The sequence below is a fragment of the Danio rerio genome, chromosome 22 (assembly GCF_049306965.1).
Source record: "Danio rerio strain Tuebingen ecotype United States chromosome 22, GRCz12tu, whole genome shotgun sequence".
Taxonomy (NCBI): Eukaryota; Metazoa; Chordata; class Actinopteri; order Cypriniformes; family Danionidae; genus Danio; species Danio rerio.
This window is the reverse complement of record NC_133197.1, coordinates 33,125,704-33,149,897: the sequence shown is the minus strand read 5'-3', so window position 1 is coordinate 33,149,897 and position 24,194 is coordinate 33,125,704. Positions and strand designations below refer to the sequence as shown.

Here is a 24,194-nt window from a genome sequence, read left to right as displayed (position 1 = left end):
GCAATAAATCACCCCCTTCTGGCTATATCTGCAAAGCCAGCAACTTATGACACAGATCAAAAGGATGAGCTTTTGTTTTGTACTCATTAGCCGAGCCTTGTATCTTTCATTTTCCTCAAAAAGCTGTGTGCCATGCAAACGGCCTAAACACATATCCTTTTGTTGGCAAATTTCAGTGACTGGGTGTCTTTTGAGCCACTTAGAAACGGACATCCACACACAATGACACTTCCATCTTTCATCTCAGGGCTTTAATCTGCCTCTTATTCCATCTCCTTCAATCAGACGCAGTTCAGCATTAACATCTCAGTCATGTAAATCTGCAGTTGCAGACTTTAAATGTACTTTCTTGTTCAAAAGTCTTTTTGGGTGGAAGAGAGGTCAGTCAGTGGGGATGGAAAGTGTCTTTATTCTTTTCTTTGATCTTGTTTTTTTTTTTCAGCACAGAACTTTTGCTACTAAAGGCAAATATTCATACGGAATGAATAAAAAAAACCTAACAAAGCAAACTGCTCATTTTTAAACATTTACAAAAAATAAAAAATAAGGGCAATAAGCCCTAACTTTGTTTGTAATTTTTAAAAATGTTATTTTTGTTGTTCTTAGAAACTTTTTAGTATATTAAAAAAAAAAAATTTAAACTACAAATATTTTCATACTGGCACTGTGGACACACACACATACACAGACACACATACACAATAATAATATATTATAAATGTTTATTTTTATTTTATTCTTACCTCACTGGAATTTTCTCTTATTTTTAAAAAAGCATGTCATTACAATATAATTTGCAAGTGAGCAGGATTAATAAATAGCCAGCCTAGTGAAAAGGGTGGTTCTTTTTTTCTCAAAAAGTGGACCTTTTTTTGCAATTATTCGCCTCATTTTCTATTTAATTAACAGGTTTACATAGTGACATTTTAAACACTATTTTTTGCTGGATTAGGTTGTCAGATGGTCATCATAACCACATATTTTGATATACTAAATTTTTTTCTAAAGACTTAGAATAAAGTAATACGATAACAATACTTATTTTTTTAAATACAAATTTGATACAAATGATACAAATATCATTAGAAAAACATATGAATCCGTAATTTAAAATTAAAATGAATAAATAAGAAACTACCTATGGTCATTTATTAGGCAAATAACACACTGGCCAGAACATCAAACTTTCCTCAGTCAGAATTTGGGATGCCGAAGTTGGCACTTTAAAACAGGAAGACACACTGAAGCAACAGCCAGCACAGGAATCCCCTTTTTTTTTTTTTTTTTTTTTTTTTTTTAGTATAAACTGCTTTTATTCTATCCAATATAAAACAATAACACTTTATAACACTTTCTTCAGAAGAAAAAATATTATCAGACCTTGTGAAAATTTCCTTGCTTTGTTAAACATAATATTATAAATATTTTTAGAAAACAATTTAAGGGGGCTAATAATTCTGACTTCAACTATATATATACTGTATGAAGAGTTCAGACGCAAAAAAAAAAAAAAAATCTCTGTATCTGATTTGAAATATGGTACTTTAAAATTGTGTAAGGAATTTAAACTTAGAAAGTAAAATCTTTGAGTAAATAAATAAATATATATATATATATATATATATATATATATATATATATATATATATATATATATATATATATATATATATATATATATATATATATATATATATATATAAAATTCCAGCTTACAAATTATTAACTCAGTTTAAAATTCTAAGCAAGGTGGACATACTTTTTAACTCAGTGTTGAGTTTACTCATAAAAACTATTTAACTGCATGTTTAGAACTGTTTATTCTATGAAAATAATGAAATATGCTGAGGAGACATAAAGTTAACTTTAAAGTTACGTTAAAAATATATTGAGTTTTTAAACTTCAGTGGTTGAAGTTGTGCCAAACTATTTTTTGAAATTGAGTTGAATTGACTTATTCCATGAAGTATACTTGACCTAAACCACCCTTTTCAGTCAACTTTAAAAATAAGGTTGAATAAGCTTTTAATTTATTTGTAGCCAGTTGCTTTAAAATTTTAAGCTAATTCAACTTAAAAAAGAAAATTAACCACAACTTCAAACACTGAAGTTGAATAACCTCACAATTGCTTTGCAGCAATTGTATATATATAATTTAACATTTAAAATGTTAATTTAACTCAACGTTTTATTTTTTACAGTGTATGAATAGTTCAAATGCAAAAACCATCTGAAATTTTCTTCTAAAAAGAGCAATTTTTTTTTTTAGATATGAAGAATTCTTCATATATATTCTTCATATACTCAACTCATGCTTAAATGTTAAGATTCAAACATATTCACTCTAAAAATTTACTGTTTAAATTTCCTTTTTATCTTTTAAAATCATTACATAATTTTAAAGTACCACATTTAAAATCAGATTTTATTCCATTTGAAAACGTTCTCATTCGTTCATTCATTTAATTCAATTATTATATCCATAATAAAATCAATATGACGTGGGAGTTCTCAAAGAAATGTGAATACAGTAGGATATCAAGCTACACCATGCTAAAATAAGCCATTCTAATTTGATTGCACGTCTACGGCCTGCTGCTTTCAGTTAGCATCTTTGTTGCATAGTTAAATTGAGTGAGAAGTTGATTTTCAGCTTGAAATCTCCAGAGCAGTCAGTCCAGTCTCAGCATTTTCAACCAGCTTGTCCTAAACCCACCTCTCCATTTTTAAATCCAATAAAACTGTCGCGGCTGATCAGTCCGCTCTGATTAAACGTCCAGATAGAGTCCTCATGAAGCTATAGCACATATCTATTGACATACAAACCTAGAAGAGACTTTGAGTTTTGCGATTTCCTCCCAATTTTAAAATGTGTTCGGAAAAAGCAAGTGAAGTAGGAAAGAGATTTTATCATTACAAATCACTATAGAATCGAATTTGTATTGAGTCCCAATCCAGGTAATTCCCTTCATCAATCATTGATCTAACTGGAAAGACTGGTTTCATTGTTTCAATCTAAAACTTTTCCTAGCCAATCTTTTGCCATTGTTAAATTGCTCTGATTGTATATTCTATGATTTACTTCAATTGTTTCCAGCTGCCAAAATCTATTTGTGTCTACACTCTTACAAATAATGTTTGGTTCAGACTACACACACAAACAAAGACACATTTTTATATATGTTTTATGAGTACTAAGAGGACAAGAAATTTTACTTTGTAAAAATGGGGAAAACATACAAAAACCTCACAATTTTGTTTTGGAAGTGGACCCATTTGTTTTGGACTCATTTTTTATTATTTTTTTGTTTATATATTTTTTCTTTTTTGCAGTTACATTAGTCATTGTCCCAAATTGTTCAGTTTTTAAATTCTTGTTGACTTGTGGACAAGAAACATGTCTGTACATTGGTTATGGCTGGGCAAGAAAAATATTGCAGTTTTGTTAAGTTAATTGTTTTCTGAAATTGGCTTGATCCAATATCAGTTCTCAAAACTTAAAAATTAACCTTTTTAAAATATTCTATGCACTATTTTAGACTTGCACACATTGTAATTTTACAAGTTATGTGTTACTTAAAAACATAAAAATGGTCCAAACATCTGCATTGAACGGCAAAGATTACGTTATTGAAGTCACCATGAAAGAAAGGTAGGCCTTTTGCTTATTGTAACCTTTAAATACCATCGAAAATCCAATAACATTTCAAAGGCTGGACGATATGACCGTAAAATGTCATATGAATAGCTTTTTTTTTTTTATGTATCGCAGCATGGATTAGAAAATCAAGAACTATTTTAACTCCCGAATCGCATTATATGAGGTTAGGATTTAAATACTTGTTCCCAAATTAAATGTTAATTACTTTTATTGATTCTTGTAAGGATCCGATAAAAATCAGAATTAATAAGCAGAATCACAATCAGAGTTGATGATATTAGAACACCCAACCCTTCTAAATCAATACCCAAAATGGTTAATTACTTTAACCAATATTACAAAATTAAACCTAATCAAATATGTGACACAATCCATTTTGGATGACCAATGTAAGTAAAAATAAATAAATGAATAAACATGCAATCTTTCTGTCAAGTTGTCATAGTCAAGTGTCCCAGACATTCCATCAGCTGTATTTTACTATGACAACTTGTGGGATAAAAAAAAAAAAAAAAAGCTTATGTTGGCATTCCAATGCCAAGGATGGTGCCAAAATCTGATTGATTTCAAGCAGTTTAAACCTTTAAAAATTTCTAAAAGTTCTAAAGGTGTTCACAACAATGCCAAAGTGCAAGGGTGCCCAAACCAAGTATAGGCCACTGTTCTGCAGAGACAATGCCATGGTCACACTTGAGTTTGAGCATGCGAAATTTTGTTGAACCATGTATAGGCCACTGTTCTCCAGAGATAAGCACTTCTTCACATCTGAACCAGCTAATTTAAACCTTCATACTGTCTAGAAACTTCTAGACAAGTGTGTTAGAACAGCTTGAAGCTAAAATCAGCAGTATGTTGGCCCTGATATAGTAAAACTCTGATATTGTAAAACTTGTAGAAGCAGTGGAAGTTGGTCCTTCGAAGATCTAAAAATAGTTAATCTATGGCACTGGTGTCAAACTCTTGAAGGGCTGCAGCTCTGCACAGTTTTGTTCCCACCCTTATTAAACACCCCTGATCAAACTAACTGAGTCCTTCAGACTGATTGAAGCCTACAGGTAATGCTGTGGTCACACTTCCAAATTCTGTTGTACAGTGCAGCAAACAGGGGTGGGATAAAATAATAAGATTAGACATCAAGGAAGCAAGCGATTGCTCCTTTTTTTAAATATCTATACAAAGAGGTCATGTTTTGATCTTCTATAGGTTTCACGCAATTATGTGATGCAATTTTGCAGGTCAGAGTTCACCAAGCATTCAACTTTTGAATGCAGTGAAATGCAAAGCTTGTCACACAAGCTTGTGTTACCAGTCCACCTCATTCACATAACTATGAATGGACATCTACGGGGTAAAACTTGCAGTGTGACCGTGGCCTTAGTGTGCTGACAAATGGTTGGAAATAAACTCTGCAGGGCTGCAGCCCTTTGACACCACCGTTCTATGGCATCACTGCAAAAAAACTTAATTACTAGACTTTAAAAAAAAATGTGGTCCCACTTTATATTAAGTGGCCTTAACTAATATGTACAGTACTTACATCAAAAAAATAAATAAATACAATGTACTTACTGTGTTTATAATGTATTTGAGAACACTTGTGGTGCTTTTGAGTTGGGATAGGGGTTGGGTTATGGACAGGTTTGGTGGCATGGGTAGGTTTAAGGGTGGGTTAAGTTGTAAGGGATGGTCAACAGTGTATTTACAAATGTAATTACAAAAGTTAATTACAGATGTATTTACATACATGTATTTAATCAAGCATAAGTACACAGTAAATACATGTATTTACACAATAAGTACATTGTAACAAACTATTAATTCCTATGTAAGTACATATTAGTTAAGGCCACTTAATTTAAAGTGGGACCAAAAATGTTTGCCATTAGATTGCATTCACAAAAACTGATGAAGCACAACTTCACAGGCCGCAGACTACTTCTCTGTTCATCGTAAGTATTACGATTATAGTTCTATATATAAAGTCTTGAAAAACATTGATGTATGTTAAAAGATTATTAAGATCGTACTAATAGATGCAACAGCAAGGCTTTAAATAATCATGACATTTTTTTTCCCTGTTGTTTCAAAGATTAATGCTAAAGACAAATACTTTCCCAGTCTACAGTCTGCAGTAATGTAGTAAACAAAAATATAGGGGTCTAATAATGCTGGACTTTTGACATTTAAAATATTCAGATAGTGTTTTTGGGCATTCTTTAGGTGTGTGTGTGTATATATATATATATATATATATATATATATATATATATATATATATATATATATATATATATATATATATATATATATATATATATATATAATGCTCCGCATTTTAATGAGTTCATCTTTAGTCAGTTGATAATATAGATATTGAATATAAAAAGAACTAGCCACTGGTTTGGTCCTCAAAAACTTAAGGAGAAAGTTTTGCCAGAGGTTTTTGGAAAGACAAAAAGCTACTCTGGTGCAAGAAAAAAAAAAGTATAAATACAGTGTTTTGTTTTGAGGAAACAAAGGGTTATGCAAACTAAGAAAAGAAAAAATGCTTAGGGCACAATGAAAGAACATTTAAACAATCTTACGGAACCTGCTTCACATTCAGTGTAATTAATAATATTGATAGGGTTTTATGCGGAACTTTTGCTCTGCACAAATAGATCTGTATGCTTTTAAAATATACTTAGAACATTGCTTATTTGACTTTCAAGAACTGTTCACTGAAATATTCTGTAGGAACCTTTCTTTCTTTTTCTTTATAGTCATCACTGTAAAAACTCCTCTATACTGGAAAATGACTGGATGGCCAACTGGGATTCTCTTTGTGTGGCCAATTGCTTCTTTTGTCTAAAGACGTGATGTGTCAGGTTGAGAAATGACCATGTAGAAATGAACAATGAGACCGAAAAAAAGTCTCTGACATACATGTTTTCGAAGAAACAATGGATTATGCAAACCAGAAAATGTACAACCGCTTAAGGCACAAGGAAAGTGTAGTGTGCAGTAAACCCCAGAGAATCTTCATGCATATCACCCACTATTGATACATGAACATGCAAACTTGAACTTCCGCCAGAGCACTGAATCTATCTGCACCCCCACACGCAAGCCTGCCATCAGCAGCTGCTGTTGCTTCTACAGTCTTGAACTTTTGTAGGCAATGCTTTATTGATTTTCCTGCAAACTAGCTTAAGGCTAGAGATCCCGAAATGCATAAAAACAAGCTCTTCTAAATGCTTAGTTCAAAAGAAGTGTCAAACTTATCGGCTTGATATCTGCTCAGGCCTGTTAAATTTAAAATCACATCCAAGGGCGGTTTACACATTCCAAAAGTAGACCATGCACAGCTATACAGCCAACTGTAGATAAATAGGATGCATGCATTGCAGTGCTGCCAACATAAAGTGATTAACGAGTACCAAAAAAACTGAAAAAGAAAGATTTTTTTTTTAACACAACACTAGGGTGCTTTCAAGTTTTGCAGTCAAAAACATCACACCCATCTGCCTCTAATGTCACTATAAAGAAGCGCCAAGGCCTTTTAATTCTAGTCTAAAAATATCCCCCTCTGTAATGAAACCTTAATGAAAGGCAGTGATAAACTCTTGATGTTAAAATTCATGAATAATTCAAGTAGATAATACAAAATAAATGCAAATAAGCAGTGTTTTAAATAAGAAAAAATAGGTTTATCAACATGACAAACTCAAATCAAACATCGTCTATAGGTTTTAAAAGCATCTTCACGTTTCTTGGTTCTCCAAGACAAGAAGCACACAAGACAAGCCTGACCTTTTCTTATTGTCAACTTTCAAAAATCTGGACAAGGCAAGATCACACACATTCAAGGCAAGCAGTTAATTGCACACTCTAAACACACACTAATCCCGATACTCAACACTTTGGACCCCCATCCCGAAAGGTTTTGTGAAAGTGGTGCATTGCACAATACCCTTGATCCTGCGTCTGATGACCCCCATCCGGCACTTGAGCGAAACGGAAAACATATCCTCCTCTTACCGCCTCCTCTTCTCTTCAGCGGCTCATCGTTGGAAGGAAAAAAAAAGAGAGGGAGAGGGGGGAAAAATAGCTCCAAAGCACTGTGGAAGTAGTCACATGGCACTCTTAGGAGCAGTCCGCCACTCCACAAAAGGCAGGGAGACGAAACAAGAAAAGGCAATTTCTCATTCTCTACCTCTCTACACGTTACATCCCCATCCTAGCTGAGGAAAGTTGTGGCGCTCTCAGGCAAGGCGGCATCTGTCAGAATGACAGAGCGAGTGAGGGAGTAGAAAAAAAGAGCCGGGGAACAAACGAGTTGTTCGCACTCCTGCCAAAGAACACGAGTGCTTCCTTGTCATGTCTTTGGATCGGTGCAAGAACGGTAATCAATATTTATAACTCCTCATCTTTCCCGACATCACTTTATCTGTCTTCTCCTCCATTCTTAAATTTGCGCTACTTGCCCTCTCATGTTTTTTCACTCTTGATCACTCTTTTTATCATTTTATCTGTTCACACACACTAAAATGCTTTTGGGAATTGAACAGAATTACTTCTCTCTTTTCCCATATTGGAATTCTGCTATAATTAATCACAGCATTGCCGAGTTGATCTCTCCGTGTAATACAGCAGTGGTTAAGGGATGATTGTAATACTCCATACAATGCATCAACTTCATAACAATATTCCTAATAAGTCAAGCAGTGTGGTGATGATGTATGTGTTTGGGTTGAATGGAAATGCATTTTGCGCTTGCTTAATATAAGTGCACCATAAAAGTTGGCAATCAAAACAGTTTAGGAATCTCCCTTCATTAGATAGGAGATGTATTTCAGTATACTAATGATTTCGGCAATAAAATGCTGCCTAGAGAGGCATGACTTCTAATCATGATTTAAGGGGTTCCCCTGGGCTCTGTATTTGGTCCAATTAAATTCTGTAGCATGGAAGGTATGCTTTAGGATTTGCACACAGGAGCTGTTTCAGATTCATGAAAGGCTCATGAAACATTGATAAAACAACAATGAAACAAACAACGTGACTGGGTGTAGCATAAAGTCACTTTTACTCAAACCAGAGGTGTAAATTGTCACACTGAAGCATGTTACTAGAGTTTCTCACCTTCAGCTCCCCTTCACCCTTCCATCGACCTAAGACACCTACACATAAAACACGCATTATAGCTTTTCATAATTAATGAAGATATGTAAATCATCATCTTCCTAATAAAATATTTATGAGTCGCCTATGGATCCTCATGTTTCCTTCAGATGTGCAGTGATAAACTGAAAGCCCAGATACACACTTTTCATATATTAAATGGATTTAAAATTCAGACACATGCACAACAAAATGGAAAATTATATATTCAAAAAGTTTATTTCATAAACGTTTATTTTAATTATTCAAATCATGTTTGAATCATTAATTTTAAATTTTATCTTAAGAGAATCCATCTAATTCGATCATTTGTATCACGGACAATCCCCCCAATGTTATATATGTATATTTTTTGCCCATATACAATAATATATAATATACAGGGACTAAAGAGGAATTTAAAAGGATTTAAAAAGGAACACCAGATCAACTTTATGTAAAATTTGCAAGAATAAAAAAGCTAAATACATTGTTTATGGTACATCACTATCTAAGCTATCTAAGCATAAACAGATCAAGTGAAGCCACGCTAAATCAAAATAATTTCGATCAATCAGATTATTCATATCTAAGACGAGCCCCCTAATGTTATAATAACTTGAAGTTGAAGTCAGAATTATTAGCCCCCCTGAATTATTAGACTCCCTGTTTATTTTCCCCCAATTTCTGTTTAATGGAGAGAATATTTTTTTCAACACATTTCTAAACATAATAGTTTAAATTACTCATTTCTAATAACTGATTTTTTTTTTTTATCTTCGCCATGATGGCAGTAATGATATTTTACTATATATTTTCAAAACACTTCTATGCAGCTTAAAGTTGCATTTAAATTAGGAAAGTTATTGTTTAATGATGGTTTGTTTTGTAGTCTTTTGAAAAAAGAATTAGCTTAAAGGGGCTAATAATTTTGTCCTTAAAATGGTGGTTAAACAATTAATAACTGCTTTTATTCTAGCTGAAATAAAACTTTAAAGTCTAAAAATAAGACTTTATCCAGAAGAAAAAAATATTATCAGACATACTGTGAAAATTTCCTTGCTCTGTTAAACATAATTTGGGAATTATTTAAAAAAAGAAAAAAATTCAAAGGGGGGCTAATAATTCCAACCCAAGCTCATTCTGGAAACGTAGCCCTGCGGACGTTTCTGGAGACCGCGATTTACGTGGCCGGAGGTAAGTAAAGGCCGCGTTTGTTTTTTTTCAAGCGAACGCCGCGGGGCGGTGTGGCGCCGTTCCGCCCCTCCTCTTCGTGCTCGCCGGCCGACGGCTCGCCTCCGAGTAGAGGGCTTTCCCGACGCAATCAGTTTGTCCGCCTAGCTCACAGCGTTGCGTCGGCGGAGCGGAGGCCCCGGACGAGGAGGAGGAGGAGCCGGCCGCGGTGGACGACGACCGGGATCGAGTCCTGGGAACAGCAGGTTCTGGAAATCAGGTGAGACGAAAAACGGAATCCGAGAAATGAGGGCAAGAACGCGGCAGGATCCGAAAACGCGGTCGAAATCGAAGAAGAGGGCTTTTGCTTTTTTTTTTTTTTTCCCCGATCCGGCGGCTTTTCGCGCGAGAACGGCGCGGACGCGAACGCCGCGCGCTCCCAAGAGGCGCCTGCCCGAGACGCAAAAAAGCGCGCACAGCGACCTCTCGCGGATCTGCGAAAACAAAAAAACGCTCGAATACATACCTCCCGGGTCGTAAATCGCGGTCCGCAGAAACGTCCGCGGGGCTACGTTTCCACAATGAGCCCGGGTTGAATAATTCTGACTTCAAATCTATGTATATTTTAGGTGCATCGCAATCTAAGCTATCAAAGATATCTAAGCATGAACAGATCTAAATCGAAATAATTTAGATCAACCAGATAATGTGTATCCTGGACGAGCCCCCAAATGTTATATATGTCTTTTTTTGCACACATTAATGTATAATATACTAGGACTAAACTAAACTAACAACAGCAATTGCCATTAAAAAGAAACACCTGATAAGCTTTATGTAAATTTAGCAAAAAATAAAAAGGCTAAATACATTGTTTATGTTTATGTACTACGTACTATCTAAGCTATCGAAGCATGAAAAGATCACACTAAATCCAAATCATTTAGATTAACCAGATCATTTGTATTCTATACGAGCCCCCAAATTTCACAGATGTATATGTACACATAAATATATAAAGTGAAGATTAAAATCTTAATTATAATTTAAATACTTGATTATTAAATACATTGTTTATGGTGGCGATGCAGTGGTGCAGTAGGTAGTGCTTTCGCCTCATAGAAAGAAGGTCGCTGGTTTGAACCTCAGCTAGGTCAGTTGGCATTTCTGTGTGGAGTTTGCATGTTCTCCCTGCATTTGCGTGGGTTTCCTCTGGGTGCTCCGGTTTCCCCCACAGTCCAAAGTCATGCGGTACTGGTGAATTGGGTAGGCTAAATTGTCTATAGTGTATGTATTTATGTAAATAAGTGTGTATGTGTTCATTCAAAATCATTATAGAATCTTTATACACATATATACCAGAGTTACCAGATCTCAATCCAATAGAGCACCTTTGAGATGTGGTGGAATGGCAGATTCGCTTATTTCCAGTTTGTATGACACGAAGAATTAAGGCAAAAGGGGTTTAACCTGGTACTAGTAAGGTATACCTAATAAATGGTCAGTGAGTGTGTGTAATGTATATATTTATATATATATATATATATATATATATATATATATATATATATATATATATATATATATATATATATATTTATATATATATATATATATATATATATATATATATATATATATATATATATATAATCTAAAAGTTTTCATACCCTCCATAATTTCCCAAGACATCTTGATTCAATTTATGTAGAGATTATCATTCCCTCAGACCTGAAGAAGCAACTCACATGGGATTTCAATAGGCCACATAAGTAAAACCTTGTGGAGCAACAATTCACAGAAGCAAACCCAACTACATATTTAAGGCTGATTAAAGCAAGCTATTCCTAAAACTGTCATTAAATGGAACCAAATGAGGAAAATAATGAGTGTCATACGTCAGTTATGAAAGCAAAACATCTTTGAAGGATTCCGCCGTCAATACGCCCACTTCTTTCATTCTTTTATAAAAGCGATGGCCCTTTTATGTCACTTTATTAAAAACTAAACCCTTATATAATGCAATCCTTCAGTTCCTAATTAATTCTAGGTTTCCCACTGAGTGCAACACTTGGCAAACATTAGAAATGAAATAAAAATAAATTAATGGTGTGTTTGAAATTCAAACAGTGGAAATTATTTTCATAATTACTGCACAAATGGGGCATTTTAGAAGCTGTTATAGATTAATGATGGCATTTTGTTTTCACTGAAAGGCAATGCATCACATTTCCATCAGCTTTTTTTTCTTTTACTAATAAGCATATCATATCGAGTTTTCTCTCCCCTACAACACACTTTGGTTTTGAATCCACTAAAAACATCCATGAATTTCACAAAACATGTTCTCAAAACAACTCTTTTACCTTTTTTTTTTTTTTTTGCTTTTTTTTACCACTGCTTCAAAGATTTCACCCTTTCCATTTTCCAGATTTCATCATTTTCAAGTAACTGTGTTGCTCCTAAAATTGAAAGAACTGTGTTTTTTTTCCCCCTTGTTGCTCAAAGAATTGCAGAGGAAAAATACAGATGCATTTTGATCTCTGGGCTTGCTGTGTAATTTACTAGTAAACTCTGATTAAAATGCATGTTTGCCGCCCACCCTGAGAAAAAAAAAAAAAACAGACCAAAAACTAGGCCATTTCCAAAATAGCAGCATTCAGACCTATTCTGTGCTACATAATAAAGTTGCCAAATAGAAAATGATTCAGCCACTAATAAAGCATGTGTTTACACTGTATTTTACTCTATTTCTCTGCAAATTAAGGCCAACCAGTGTAGCTAGAGCACACATCATATTTCATATTTCATATCTCACATTTTTCATAAAAATCCAATGTGTACATCGGTGTTTTTGTATATGAATAGTTGTTTTTTAAATGATTTTAACCAGATAAACCATTAAATAAAAAGCTATTCAATGTGAAAGAGAAAATACCAAATGTTGCATGTTCTTTAAACATTGTCTGATGGCAATGCAAATCATGAATTCTTGTCTTTTGTTTGTTTTCTAGATTGTATTAAATTTATCCAAAAAGAATCAGTGTGACATCTTAAAAATGTTGACTGCTGTAACCTTCAGAAATTGTAGTTGTATTTAACTTTTCTTTGTGCTACAATCATTGCAAAAACAGTTTTATAATTAAAATTTCAATCTTCGCTGTGTATATCGTCACCTTGGAATTATAAGGTTCTATCTGCGTTCTGAATGATTTTGAGATATTGAGCAAAGTTTTTGCATTCCATATAGCAAACAGTATGTGTGTTACATTTTTTTAAGTCTTAAAATGTAAACAACTTGTAAAAAAAAACATCCCATAATGCAAATAGGTTGTTGTTTATTAAGAATATGCCAATAACTCAATTTTGACAAAAATGTCAAATAGAACCTTATAATTATAAGGTGACGATATTTATGAATAAATATACATCAAATTTGGGGGCTCGTCCGGGATACAAATTATCTGGTTGATTAGGATTTTGTGTGGGTTCACTTGATTTGTTCATGCTTAAATAACTTTACAGCTAGTTTGCAAAATGTAAGCAGTTCTAAAATGCTTAATTTCAATCCTGTTTGAGTTTGCAAATCTGACTCAAGCACAATTCTTTTAATTAATTAAAAAAGAAGATTTATTTTCATAATGCATTACCTGTATGTAAATGTGCATCTCAACAAGCAATATTTGTCTTTTTGTTACATTAAAGTGTTAAAAATATCTAGAGGAATGAAAAAATATGCATATACTGGATGGCTAAACCGGTTACAAATCAGTAGCTCGATGTATTTTGGCAAGAAGACTTGGGCTGTTTTTCAATATGTGTTCTTAAGTGTTCTTGCATCCCTGTGTGTTTATCATCATCACCCAAAGTTCAGTTCCACTACTTAGGACTAAAAGAACAGAGGACCAATGACAGAACCCAGATGGATTCTTGATATCGAGGATGAACCAAATGCAAATTTGAACACAGCACACGCTTAAAGTCTCAGAAGTCATAGTAACTGGGATGAGGGAAGGACAACATTTTATTTTCACTATTATTTACAGTTCAGAGATCTACCTTATTTATCTTAGCAGTTTCCCAAAATGAGAAAGTAAAAGTAAACTTTATTGTGCATCTTTAAATAAAGGCATAAACACATGCAAGCGTGTTTATTTGCTGAAATTCATATTCAAATCTGTTTTATTTGTATTTTGCACAGTATCTTTGTAAGGCTTTTGTACACATTATATATAATGTTTTCAATCATTTTTATCTAACATATGCAAAGGTCATGTGACCAACAGGAAGATCACAGCATCTAATTTCTCACAGGATGCCTTTCTATGTTCTTATGGTCTTCCAAGATCATTCTTCTGAGGTAAGAGCATCTCTAAACACACAACATGTCAAACCTGGAAGCAAATAAGCTTCAGCAACAGAAGAAGTAGAAGAGCAAGACGACTTTGAAGATGAGGAAGCACTACATTCAACTAAAAACAGCAATCTAGGTCTACAGATTACTTGAGCTCAACAAAAATGTAACAACGCAAGAGTAAAAATTTATGGTCTGATCGATTATTGATTTCTGCAGTGTCATTTAGAAGGGGGAGGCATTGATCTATTCTGCTTTATATAACAGTTCAGGCTGCTGCTGGTGTATCATTTAAAAACCACACAGTATTTTTGCTGACCATGTCCATCATTTATGACCACAATAATCTTCTCACGTTTCTTCCAACAGGATTACAAATAATCTCAAACTGGTTCCATGAACATGACATTGAGTTCACAAAAGTCAAATGACCTCCACAGTCACAAGATCTCAATCCAAAGCACCTTTAAACAGGAGATGAGTGTGCAGTTTTTAGCTGTATAATGCATATTTTTATTAATATTCTCAACACTGCTTTTTGTGTCTTTCTCTCACTCTCCTACCTTTACAGTTGCTTGATCTCATTCGTGTTTCTCATGAGGCATTGTCTTGTATACTAAGCTCAAACTGTCGCACTGTACAAAGTAAACAATAGGAACAGACATACAAAAAAATAAATAAATAAATAAAATAAATAAATACAGAAGAGTTTATTCCAAGTCCTGAAACAGATGCTGCATCATTTTGGCTAATGAGGATGACAGTTCAGCCCATGTCTCTGCAGTAAAGACGCAGTGCTAGGAGGACTGAGAATATCCGCTAGCAAAGTAGACCTTATGGAGAAACTCTGTAATGATATGGAGGGGCTGAGGTGAATGTCACTGGCAGCTCTCTCATATCGATCTTTGATAGGCTGAAACAAAAGTTTTGTGTGGAAGTTTAGCTAAACTGCTTACTGTACAGGGTGATTCAAAATATATGTATAATATCACAACTTTGGAACTCTACAACGAAATAAAGAAGAGCTAAGCTCTTTCTGTCATCGATTTAAGGAAGCTTTGAAGTTTCATATTGAGGAACTAAAAGAAGGAATAACTGCAGCTATCCAAACTGTTACACCCGAGATGCTGCAGAGAATGGGGAACGAGTTCGAATATCAGGTTGATTTCACTCGAGTGTCTGGAGGGGGTCATATTGAACATCTATGAACTTGTTTTCTACTGAAAAAAACTTTTAGCCTACTGATAAAGTAAGTTCAGGTGACCACAAGTTCACAATCAGGTGATGTGCTCCTGTTGTTCATATGCGCACGTTTAAGATTTGAAGTAATAACATCACCATGATGGTCAAAGAAATCAAAACATTATTTTCACCCAAACACAATTTAATAGGGCACTAAAGGCTAAAGAACTTAATTCTTATATTTGCTTTTTGAAGCCTATGACTTCTCACTATGTATCTTTTCTAAAGCATTCAGTATAGTGTAAGAGCATGTTTATTACAAAGAAAACTAAATCAAAATTAAATTTTAATTGAACACATCACATCACATACGCTACTACGCCAACACTCTGTTTATTATTGTGAAAAGACAAAGCTGAATATCTGTGGTTAAAGTGCGCCACCCAGCGGTCAACAGCTGTTGGCGCACCAATTACCGCTGTCGCAGCGGTATGAATGGCGGCAAAAGGAACACATTGAAGTAGTGACATCTGTACTCTTCAGATTGATTAATTACCGAAGGTTTCATTGTGTTTCTTTGATTAAATACAGGTTTTCAAAGTTATGGTATTCTTTTTGAATCACCCTGTACATAATCATAGTTTTACATTTGCATTTAGTAATTTAGCAGACACTTTTGTTCAAAGTGACTTACACGTGGGGCATCATCATGGCGCAGTGAGTAGAACGATCGCCTCACAGCAAGAAGGTAGCTGGTTCGAGCCCCGGCTGGGTCATTTGACATTTCTGTGTGGAGTTTGCATGGGTTTCATCCATGTGCTCCGGTTTCCCCCACAGTACAGGTGAATTGGATAGGTTAGATTGTCCATGGTGTATGTGTTTGAACGAGTGTGTTTGGATGTTTCCCAGTGATGAATTGCAGGTGAAAGAGCATTTGCTGAGTAAAACATATGCTGAATTAGTTGATGGTTCATTCCACTGTGGCGACCAGATTAATAAAGGGACTAAGCCGAAAAGAAAATGAATGAATGATTTACTTACAAGTAAGGAGGCAATTAGTGATTTAACAAGAAGAGGCATTACACACAAGAAGTGCTCATTGTATATAAAAGAAATGTTAATGCTCAGAAAATTAAGTGCTAGAGTTAGAGAGGGGAGTGCTTTTTAAGAGTGCGGTTTGTCAATCCTACTCTACGGTTTGTCAATCCCTCTACCGTTTCTACGGTTTGTCAATCCCACTCTATGGTTTGTCAATCCCAAACCGTTTGTCAATCCCACTCACCTGTGTGAAGCACACTTCAGAAATTCACTTTTTTGTGCAATTGTAAGACAGTGTCTGGAGCAAATGTGCAAAAATGGCACAAGTGTCAGTTAAATTGTAAGAGAGATGAAATAGTGTGTTTTCAACAGGTTGTTTTGTCAATTCCACTCACCTGTGTGGGACAGACTCAAAATTGCATACAATTCTTATTTATTTATTTATTTTGCATAATGTTTTTAGGTTTTCACGTGGTGTGGTGAGGTGGGGGAGAGAAGATTCGGTCCTGGTTTTACATCTGAAATCCTATCCTATACCTAAACTATTACCTTATTACCTTGCTAACTACTAACAAGCAGTGTTGCCAACTATTTTCAATGAAAAAAAGTCATTAAATGTCGCTAGATTACATCATATGTCAATTTACATATTACTTACTGTACATCACGTTCAGCAGTTTCTGTCTGTTTAACAGCTTATGATTAATAAAGGGGTATTCATATTTGCATTATGGTTTACATATGCATGTCAATTTAACTAAAATTATTGCTGTTTGAATACAATATATCAGTATAGATGTTTAGTGAATTTGCAGTAGTTTTTCTGACATCATAAACTCACGCAAGTTACGAAACTGTCACTAAAATATCTGTGATTGTGAACAAGAAAAGAATAAATGGTCAAAATAAATTGTTAAATTTAAATGAAAAGTGAAGCAGCAGTGAAGTCTGTACAAGGTACATACCTCACACTCGCGGTGCTAAAGCATTTGCCGTAGGTAGGCAGAGGGATGATCTGCTCTCAGGCTGCAGTTGGAAGAGGCTCCTACAGACTGGGCAACCTGTGAGTGCTCTGATGCTGGGAGGGTCAGACGGCATGACCCGCAGCTCATTGAGCAGACTAGGAACAGTACAGTATGGACACATGCGAGTCTTTAAAAAATCTCCAAAAATTTGTTGTTAGGGGGGTCTGAAAAGTCGCTAGGTTGGCAACACTGCTAATAAGCAGCTAATAATATTTTTTATTGACCTAAAAGTCTTAGTTAATGGTTTGTTTATAGAGTGATCTATTAAATTACATTCATTCATTTTCTTTTACGCTAAGTCTTTTTATTAATCTGGGGTCGCCACAGCGGAATGAACCACCAACTGATCCAGCACGTTTTTACACAGCGGATGTCCTTCCAGCCACAACCCATTTCTGGGAAACATCCACACACACACACACACACACACACACTACGGACAATTTAGCCTACCCAATTCACCTGTACCGCATGTCTTTGGACTGTGTAAACCGGAGCACCTGGAGGAAACCCACGCGAACGCAGGGAGAACATGCAAACTCAACACAGACATGCCAACTGAGCTGAGGTTCGAACCAGCGACCCAGCGAGGGGACAGCAAAAACTACTGCGCCACTGCCTCGCCATATTAAATTACAGTGTGACCAAATAAAGTGAAATCAAGAAAAACAGCTTGGTCACACTTTGTTTTAAGGTACAATTCTCGCTTGACAAAGCATTAATTAAGGTTATTAGCTCAGTACATAAGCAATTAGCTGCTTATTAAAAGTTAGTAAGGTCGTAGTTGGGCTTAGATAATGGGTAGGATTAGAGATGTAGAGTAAAACCATACTTTATAAGTGCTAATAAACAGTTGATATCTTAATAAAACCAAGTAATACCCCAATAATGGAATAGTTCCTTAAGGTGCTACCAACAGTGTCTAATAATTAAAGATGCTTTATGTAAGTTTTTCCACTCATCTAAATCATAAAAATATCATGTTTGCAGATATTTAAGAAACATGCTAAGTAAACAATATTGTTTATCTGAGCAATGCTGAAGTCAGTTATTCTGCTTTGAAAATGTGCGTTATGTGCCAGAACGTCTGTCTTTGTTTTGGTCTATTTAACCCGCCCAATCCAAGTTTAGCCAATTATATTTCAGCACCCCCAAGTTGTCTTGGTGGAAAACAGCATATTTCCTTTATTCATGCAGGAAGGCTCTCAAAGCATGTGTTGGTGACTGAAATGCTACCTTTAGTGGACAGTAGCAGACTCCAAAAATGAGATGCAGATTCAGAGTTCCACATTAGGTGGTTATTAATCAGCAAGTAATATAAATATTATGAATCTTAACATTAAGCGAGCAGGTTACACTGTAACCCTGTGTCCTAACAACAAGATAAATGAAGAGATTTGCAGTGATAAGCAATTTGGCTGTTTGCACCAGATGCAACAGAATCATTTAAATACAGCCATTAAAATTCACGAAATATGTGCACTCACTGCACTCCAACAAAACAGTAGGGTTTACAATCTAATTATTACATATTAAATTTCTTTACATTAATAAATGTACATGTTGAACCACTGATATGTGTTTGCTTGCACTGAGTCACAGTTTCAAAGTTCAATTTCAAATGGTTTATTTTATTTTCAAGATCTGAGGTAAACTATCTGCTGCTGCTTTCAGTTGTATGGCAATCAATGTCATGTAAAATGGGATTCAAGCTCACATTTAGCATTTAGCTCTGAATAAAGCACATGAGATGTACGTGAGGTGATCATTTTCAGTTTTCTTGTATTATATTGTAATTTCACATGTGTTCTGAGTCTACAGGAATTCCACATTAGCTCTGCCACTTAGTAAAATGAATCCTCTGATTCACATCTACGTTTTCCACTCATTCCTTCACACTCACATCAATTTCATTTCTCTGCAGCTAAAGACCTCATGCTCTGACGCAACTCCATGAAACAGCAATTAGCTGCCAATCTGTTACTTCTCTCCAACACGTTCTGGAAAAGCACAAATTATTGATATGCTCTGAACTGCCGCCATTAGCAACTGGATGTGAGAAATCCTAAAGAACATCCAGTAATTAAAAAAAGGCTAAACCTTAACCTCCAACGACTCAAATATCACGATAACCGCCCATTGAGTCTGTGTTTGTTCATAAAGTGGGCAGGTTTATCAGATTCCCCAGATAAATACCGAACATCAGAGCAGAGATCAGTCATGTACACGAGCTGGATTGCTCTTTTTGATCCGAGCTTCTGGCTACTCACTCCCTCCCGTCACGACAAAAGAGACTTGTGGGATTGTGAGCTCAAAAAGACAAACAGAGACCTGGAGCCTGGAGGAAGAGCCCAGTGTTGCGCTGCTTTTGAAAGTGATCCTTTTACTAGAGTATTCAAAAGATCGAGAAGAAAAACACATTAAAGAAAGAATGGGGAATGAAGCCGGCGTCTGTCTGTCCAACTCAGCGGCGATGCATTGCAATATTCATGGCAGGAATGATTACGAAAACCTGCTGGAGAGAATATAATAGAGGCACACTTCTGAATTGTGCAACAAAGCTACGTCACTGAGGACTTTGAAGTGTCAAACTGTGTTTTATAAAAACAACACTTGGAGTGGTGAATCACTAGGAGTTTGACGAGCAGAAGTTGCATCTTCATCTTCTTAGGCGCGTTTAGAGGATGATGGGTGTATTGTGAAAGCGCAGAAAGCAAATTGAAGAAAAGTTCATTCATGTGAATGGATAAAAGTGTCAGTTAAACTATAGTCAAGCTGAAAGAAGTTTGCTACAGTGCAAGACGCTGACGAAAAAGACAAGATCATCTGCAACATTTTTTTTGTATAAAAGAGAGGGGGTTTTAAGTAAACTGACAATCCAATTTAAGGTGAACATTAAGATGATGCATTTTACAGTGCATACAACATATAAAAGCACAAATTTATACTGTATTTATATCAGTAGGTGGCATGGTAGCTTAGTGCTTAGCACTGTAACCTCACAGCAAGAAGGTTGGTGGTTTGAGTCCCGGCTAGACCCGTTGGCATTTCTTTGTGGAGTTTGCATGTTTTCCCTGTGTTCACATGGGTTTCCTCCAGGTGATCTGGTTTCCCCCACAATCCCCTACAATTTCCCCCACAATAAAGCAGCATTTTTATAAATATCTTCTTTTGTGTTCACCAGAAGAAAGAAATCTAAAATGTCTAAAATCACATAAGGGAGACTAAATGAGGAGTAATTTTCTTGTTGTAAAATGTAAAAGTACACATAATGTACAAGGAAAAATTTATTATATTTTAGTGTTTGAAAACTTTTTTATTTTTTTTAATTATTTAATTATTTTATTTTTTTATTTTATTTTTTATTACTATTTCTTAATTTACGCAGAAGAGTCTCTCTGAGATAAATAATCGCTTAATAATCACAAAAATGAGCAGCAAGTATACAGGACAAACTACACATTAAGAACAATTAAAACAATTAAAAATCCTAGAACCCTCCTTCATCTGCTGAGTGTCTGTGTTAAAATGATCACCAATTCAAAGAAACCAATTCAAAATCTGTTAGGGAAAGATATCAAATACAATTTATTTGAAATTTTGTAGTTTCGCAACACTTACTTCAATCAATATGTATTATCTTTCAATCTGTAAAGAACACTACGGTTACTAAAGTAACCCTCGTTCCCCGAGGGTGGGAACGGAAATGCTATGTGGAAAAACCTTCCACTTATGGGTTTTCGTCATAAGTGGAAGGTTTTCCACATAGCATTGGAGTTCCCCATCCGAAGGGGAACGATTTCTTTGCCATTACAGATGACTTTATTAATAAGTTATTTGAGTCATTGGAGAGATGTATGGATGCAGTCCTCTAAGCTCATGGGAGTCATGCACAATATTAATTCTTTTTCCACTGCACCATGACTTTACATTCTGTACATTATGTCTGTTAAGTGACAAGACTTTTGCAAAGTCAGACCTTAGTGTCCTAATTAAATATTAAAAAGCAAGGCTTGATCATATTTTATTTTGGTAAACTAAGGGTGCTTTTACACCTACACTTTTGTTTTGGAACGTGTCTCGTTTTCCCAGTTAGCGTGGTTCGTTTGGCATATGTGAACAGGGCAATCGCGCTCTGTTCCGCGCCAAAGTAATCGCTCCGAGATTGCTTGAATGAGGTGGTCTCGGCTCGATTGAAACGAACCCTGGAGCGGTTCGATTGCAGTGAGAAAGCGATCCGATCCGAGCGCGGTTATATCACAGTGTTTTATGGATATGTAATAGGCTTACGGCTATATGAAGAGAGAATTATGAGTATAGCGGGAAGTTTCGCAAGTCTCCGGATGCCCGCAAACGAGTGATGATCTCCCGGTAATCTCGCGTCTCCCTCCCGGTCCTCAAATAGGCATCGTCGGCGCACCCTTCTCACCCCTCCCCACCGCATCTCTCCTCAGACACGTCGCACGCGCACCCTGTCAATCACCACCAAACCACCACCTCTCCTGACAGCTTAGCAGGATGCTGCAAAATAAACCCTGACACTCTGACCAATGTGAGGAGAGTTTACTCGCACGTGACTTGTTTTAGCTCTTTTGGTCCGATTAGAAACTTTGCAGTGTGAAAGCGAACCGCTCCAAGAGCAAAGAGCAACAATATAACAATTGTAATCTCTGTTTCGGAACAACTGAATCGATTCACAGGTGTGAATAAGTGTAATCTAAAGGCCTGAGCCTTTCATGTAAGCCTCTTTTTATACCAAGTGATCACCTAGAAGTCAAGTTATGATTATTTCTTGTTCCTAAAACCTGGATAGGCAACAATACTTTTGTTAGGTTGTATATTAACTACTGGGGAATTATCTGCCTATTACTAAGATATTAACTGTTTTAATGGACCACACTCTTATTTTATTGAATTTATTTATGTAATAAAACAGTTTTGTTTAAACGCATCAAAACATATTGTCAATAGTTTGAGAAATGCGTAAAAATATTTGTTTTTAAGCGTAAATGTTCTCGTTTATGCTGAGCACTGTATATATAAAGACAATATCTTAGTCAAAATTCAAATCAATAAACATGGCACAACTCCAACACTGCCCACACCTCAACAAACCACCCACAGTCAACTAAAATACAGGTAAACATTGCATAACAACCTGATTTTAAATCTATCAAATTCACTATTGTAAGGTAGGGGAGAGCGGGGACGAAAGCAACATTGGACAAAAGTAACAAAGCAATTTGCTTAAAGTCCTGACAACATTTACTTTTCAAGCTATAACAGCACATTCAGCTGCCAAATATCAGCTGATTTTGTGGGCGTGTCCCACGGTTAGGCCCAAATGTCAGTTTTTATGTGCAGAAAGTAAATTATTATAGCTGTTCTTTGTTTCCCGCATTACAAGTTGTGTTGACGCAGTGGCGCAGTAGGTAGTGCTGTCGCCTCAAAGCAAGAAGGTCTGTTTGAGCTGTTTTGAGCCTCGGGTCAGTTGGTGTTTCTGTGTGGAGTTTGCATGTTCTGCCTGCATTCGTGTGGGTTTCCTCCGGGTGCTCCGGTTTTCGGATTGATAAAAAATGAATAAATGAACAAATTGTGTTTCTCTTTTCATATGTCAAACTAATGATCAATCTTCAAGTTAGTTAGAGCAATAAAACATCCTTAAGTGTGCAATCTCTTTTTTGTGCATTATATGTTTCTGGTAGATAATGTTTTTGCATTTTATGAACCAATAAGCAAACATTTCAGCAAAAAAAAAAAAAAAACACCTTAATGGTCTTCTGAAATAATGAGTAATCAACCAGAATGTGTGTGAAGTCTTCTTTTAATTGTAGTTTTAAACCAATCTGAACATTACAAGCAATATAAGTTAAGTAATATTAATTTAGTAAGTAACGAGTAAAGTGAGCATTACTTTAAAAAATGAAATGCGAGTTTTTTAGTTTATTATTTAACTTTTAAAAATAAATTGCTAAATTAAAATGAACATAGTGACATTGAAACACTCACTCAATGAGAAAATATGAATGCATTATACAAAAGTGTTGTTAATTGCAGAGCTCCTCTAAAAAAAAAACGAAAAAAAAAACCTGTTTGTTCTGAAAGACTCAGCAAAGTTAAGGAAAAGTAACTCAAACACAAAAGTATCGTAACACATTACTTTACATAAAAAGTAACCAAGTTATCCAACTAGTAACTTCTAGTACTGGTAACTCAATATTGTAATACATTTCAAAAGAAAAATTTTTCAACACTGGACAAACATATAAATACAATTAGTTTCCAGCAGCAATAAAAACATTAACTAAATTTTAAAAAAACATGCGATAAATAATGAGAGCAACGGACAACATAACGCAAACAAAAGACAAAATTTATAAAATGATGAATTCACTAAGTTTTCAGTTTAAAAGTAAATCAGATTTAAAGTATGCATATTGTCAATAATAATAAAAAGAAAAAAAATAAATGTAGAAAATTGTAACATCATTGGAATGCTTTTGAAACATTTGATGGAAGTAAAATTTAAAATGAAAATCCAGTTTAATAATTGCAAAACTAAAAGTCAAAATATGTTTGGTCTGTTGGTGTCAATAGCCTAGTGGTAAGAGAGTCAACA

General features: G+C 35.1%; 1 protein-coding gene across 6 annotated transcripts in view; it reads right to left on the bottom strand.

Annotated features, from left to right (window-relative positions):
* grip2b (glutamate receptor interacting protein 2b) overlaps window positions 1-24,194 on the bottom strand; it is a 388,262-nt gene that overhangs the window by 212,090 nt on the left and 151,978 nt on the right. The window contains exon 1 of one of the 6 annotated variants that reach the window (XM_068216485.2): window positions 7,614-9,888. The exons of the other annotated variants lie outside the window; for them this stretch is intronic. Within the exon in view, the coding sequence (XP_068072586.1) occupies window positions 7,614-7,668 (55 nt within the window). The 5' untranslated portion in view covers window positions 7,669-9,888. Of the gene's footprint in view, window positions 1-7,613; window positions 9,889-24,194 lie in introns of those variants that run through there. 6 annotated transcript variants of the gene reach the window in all.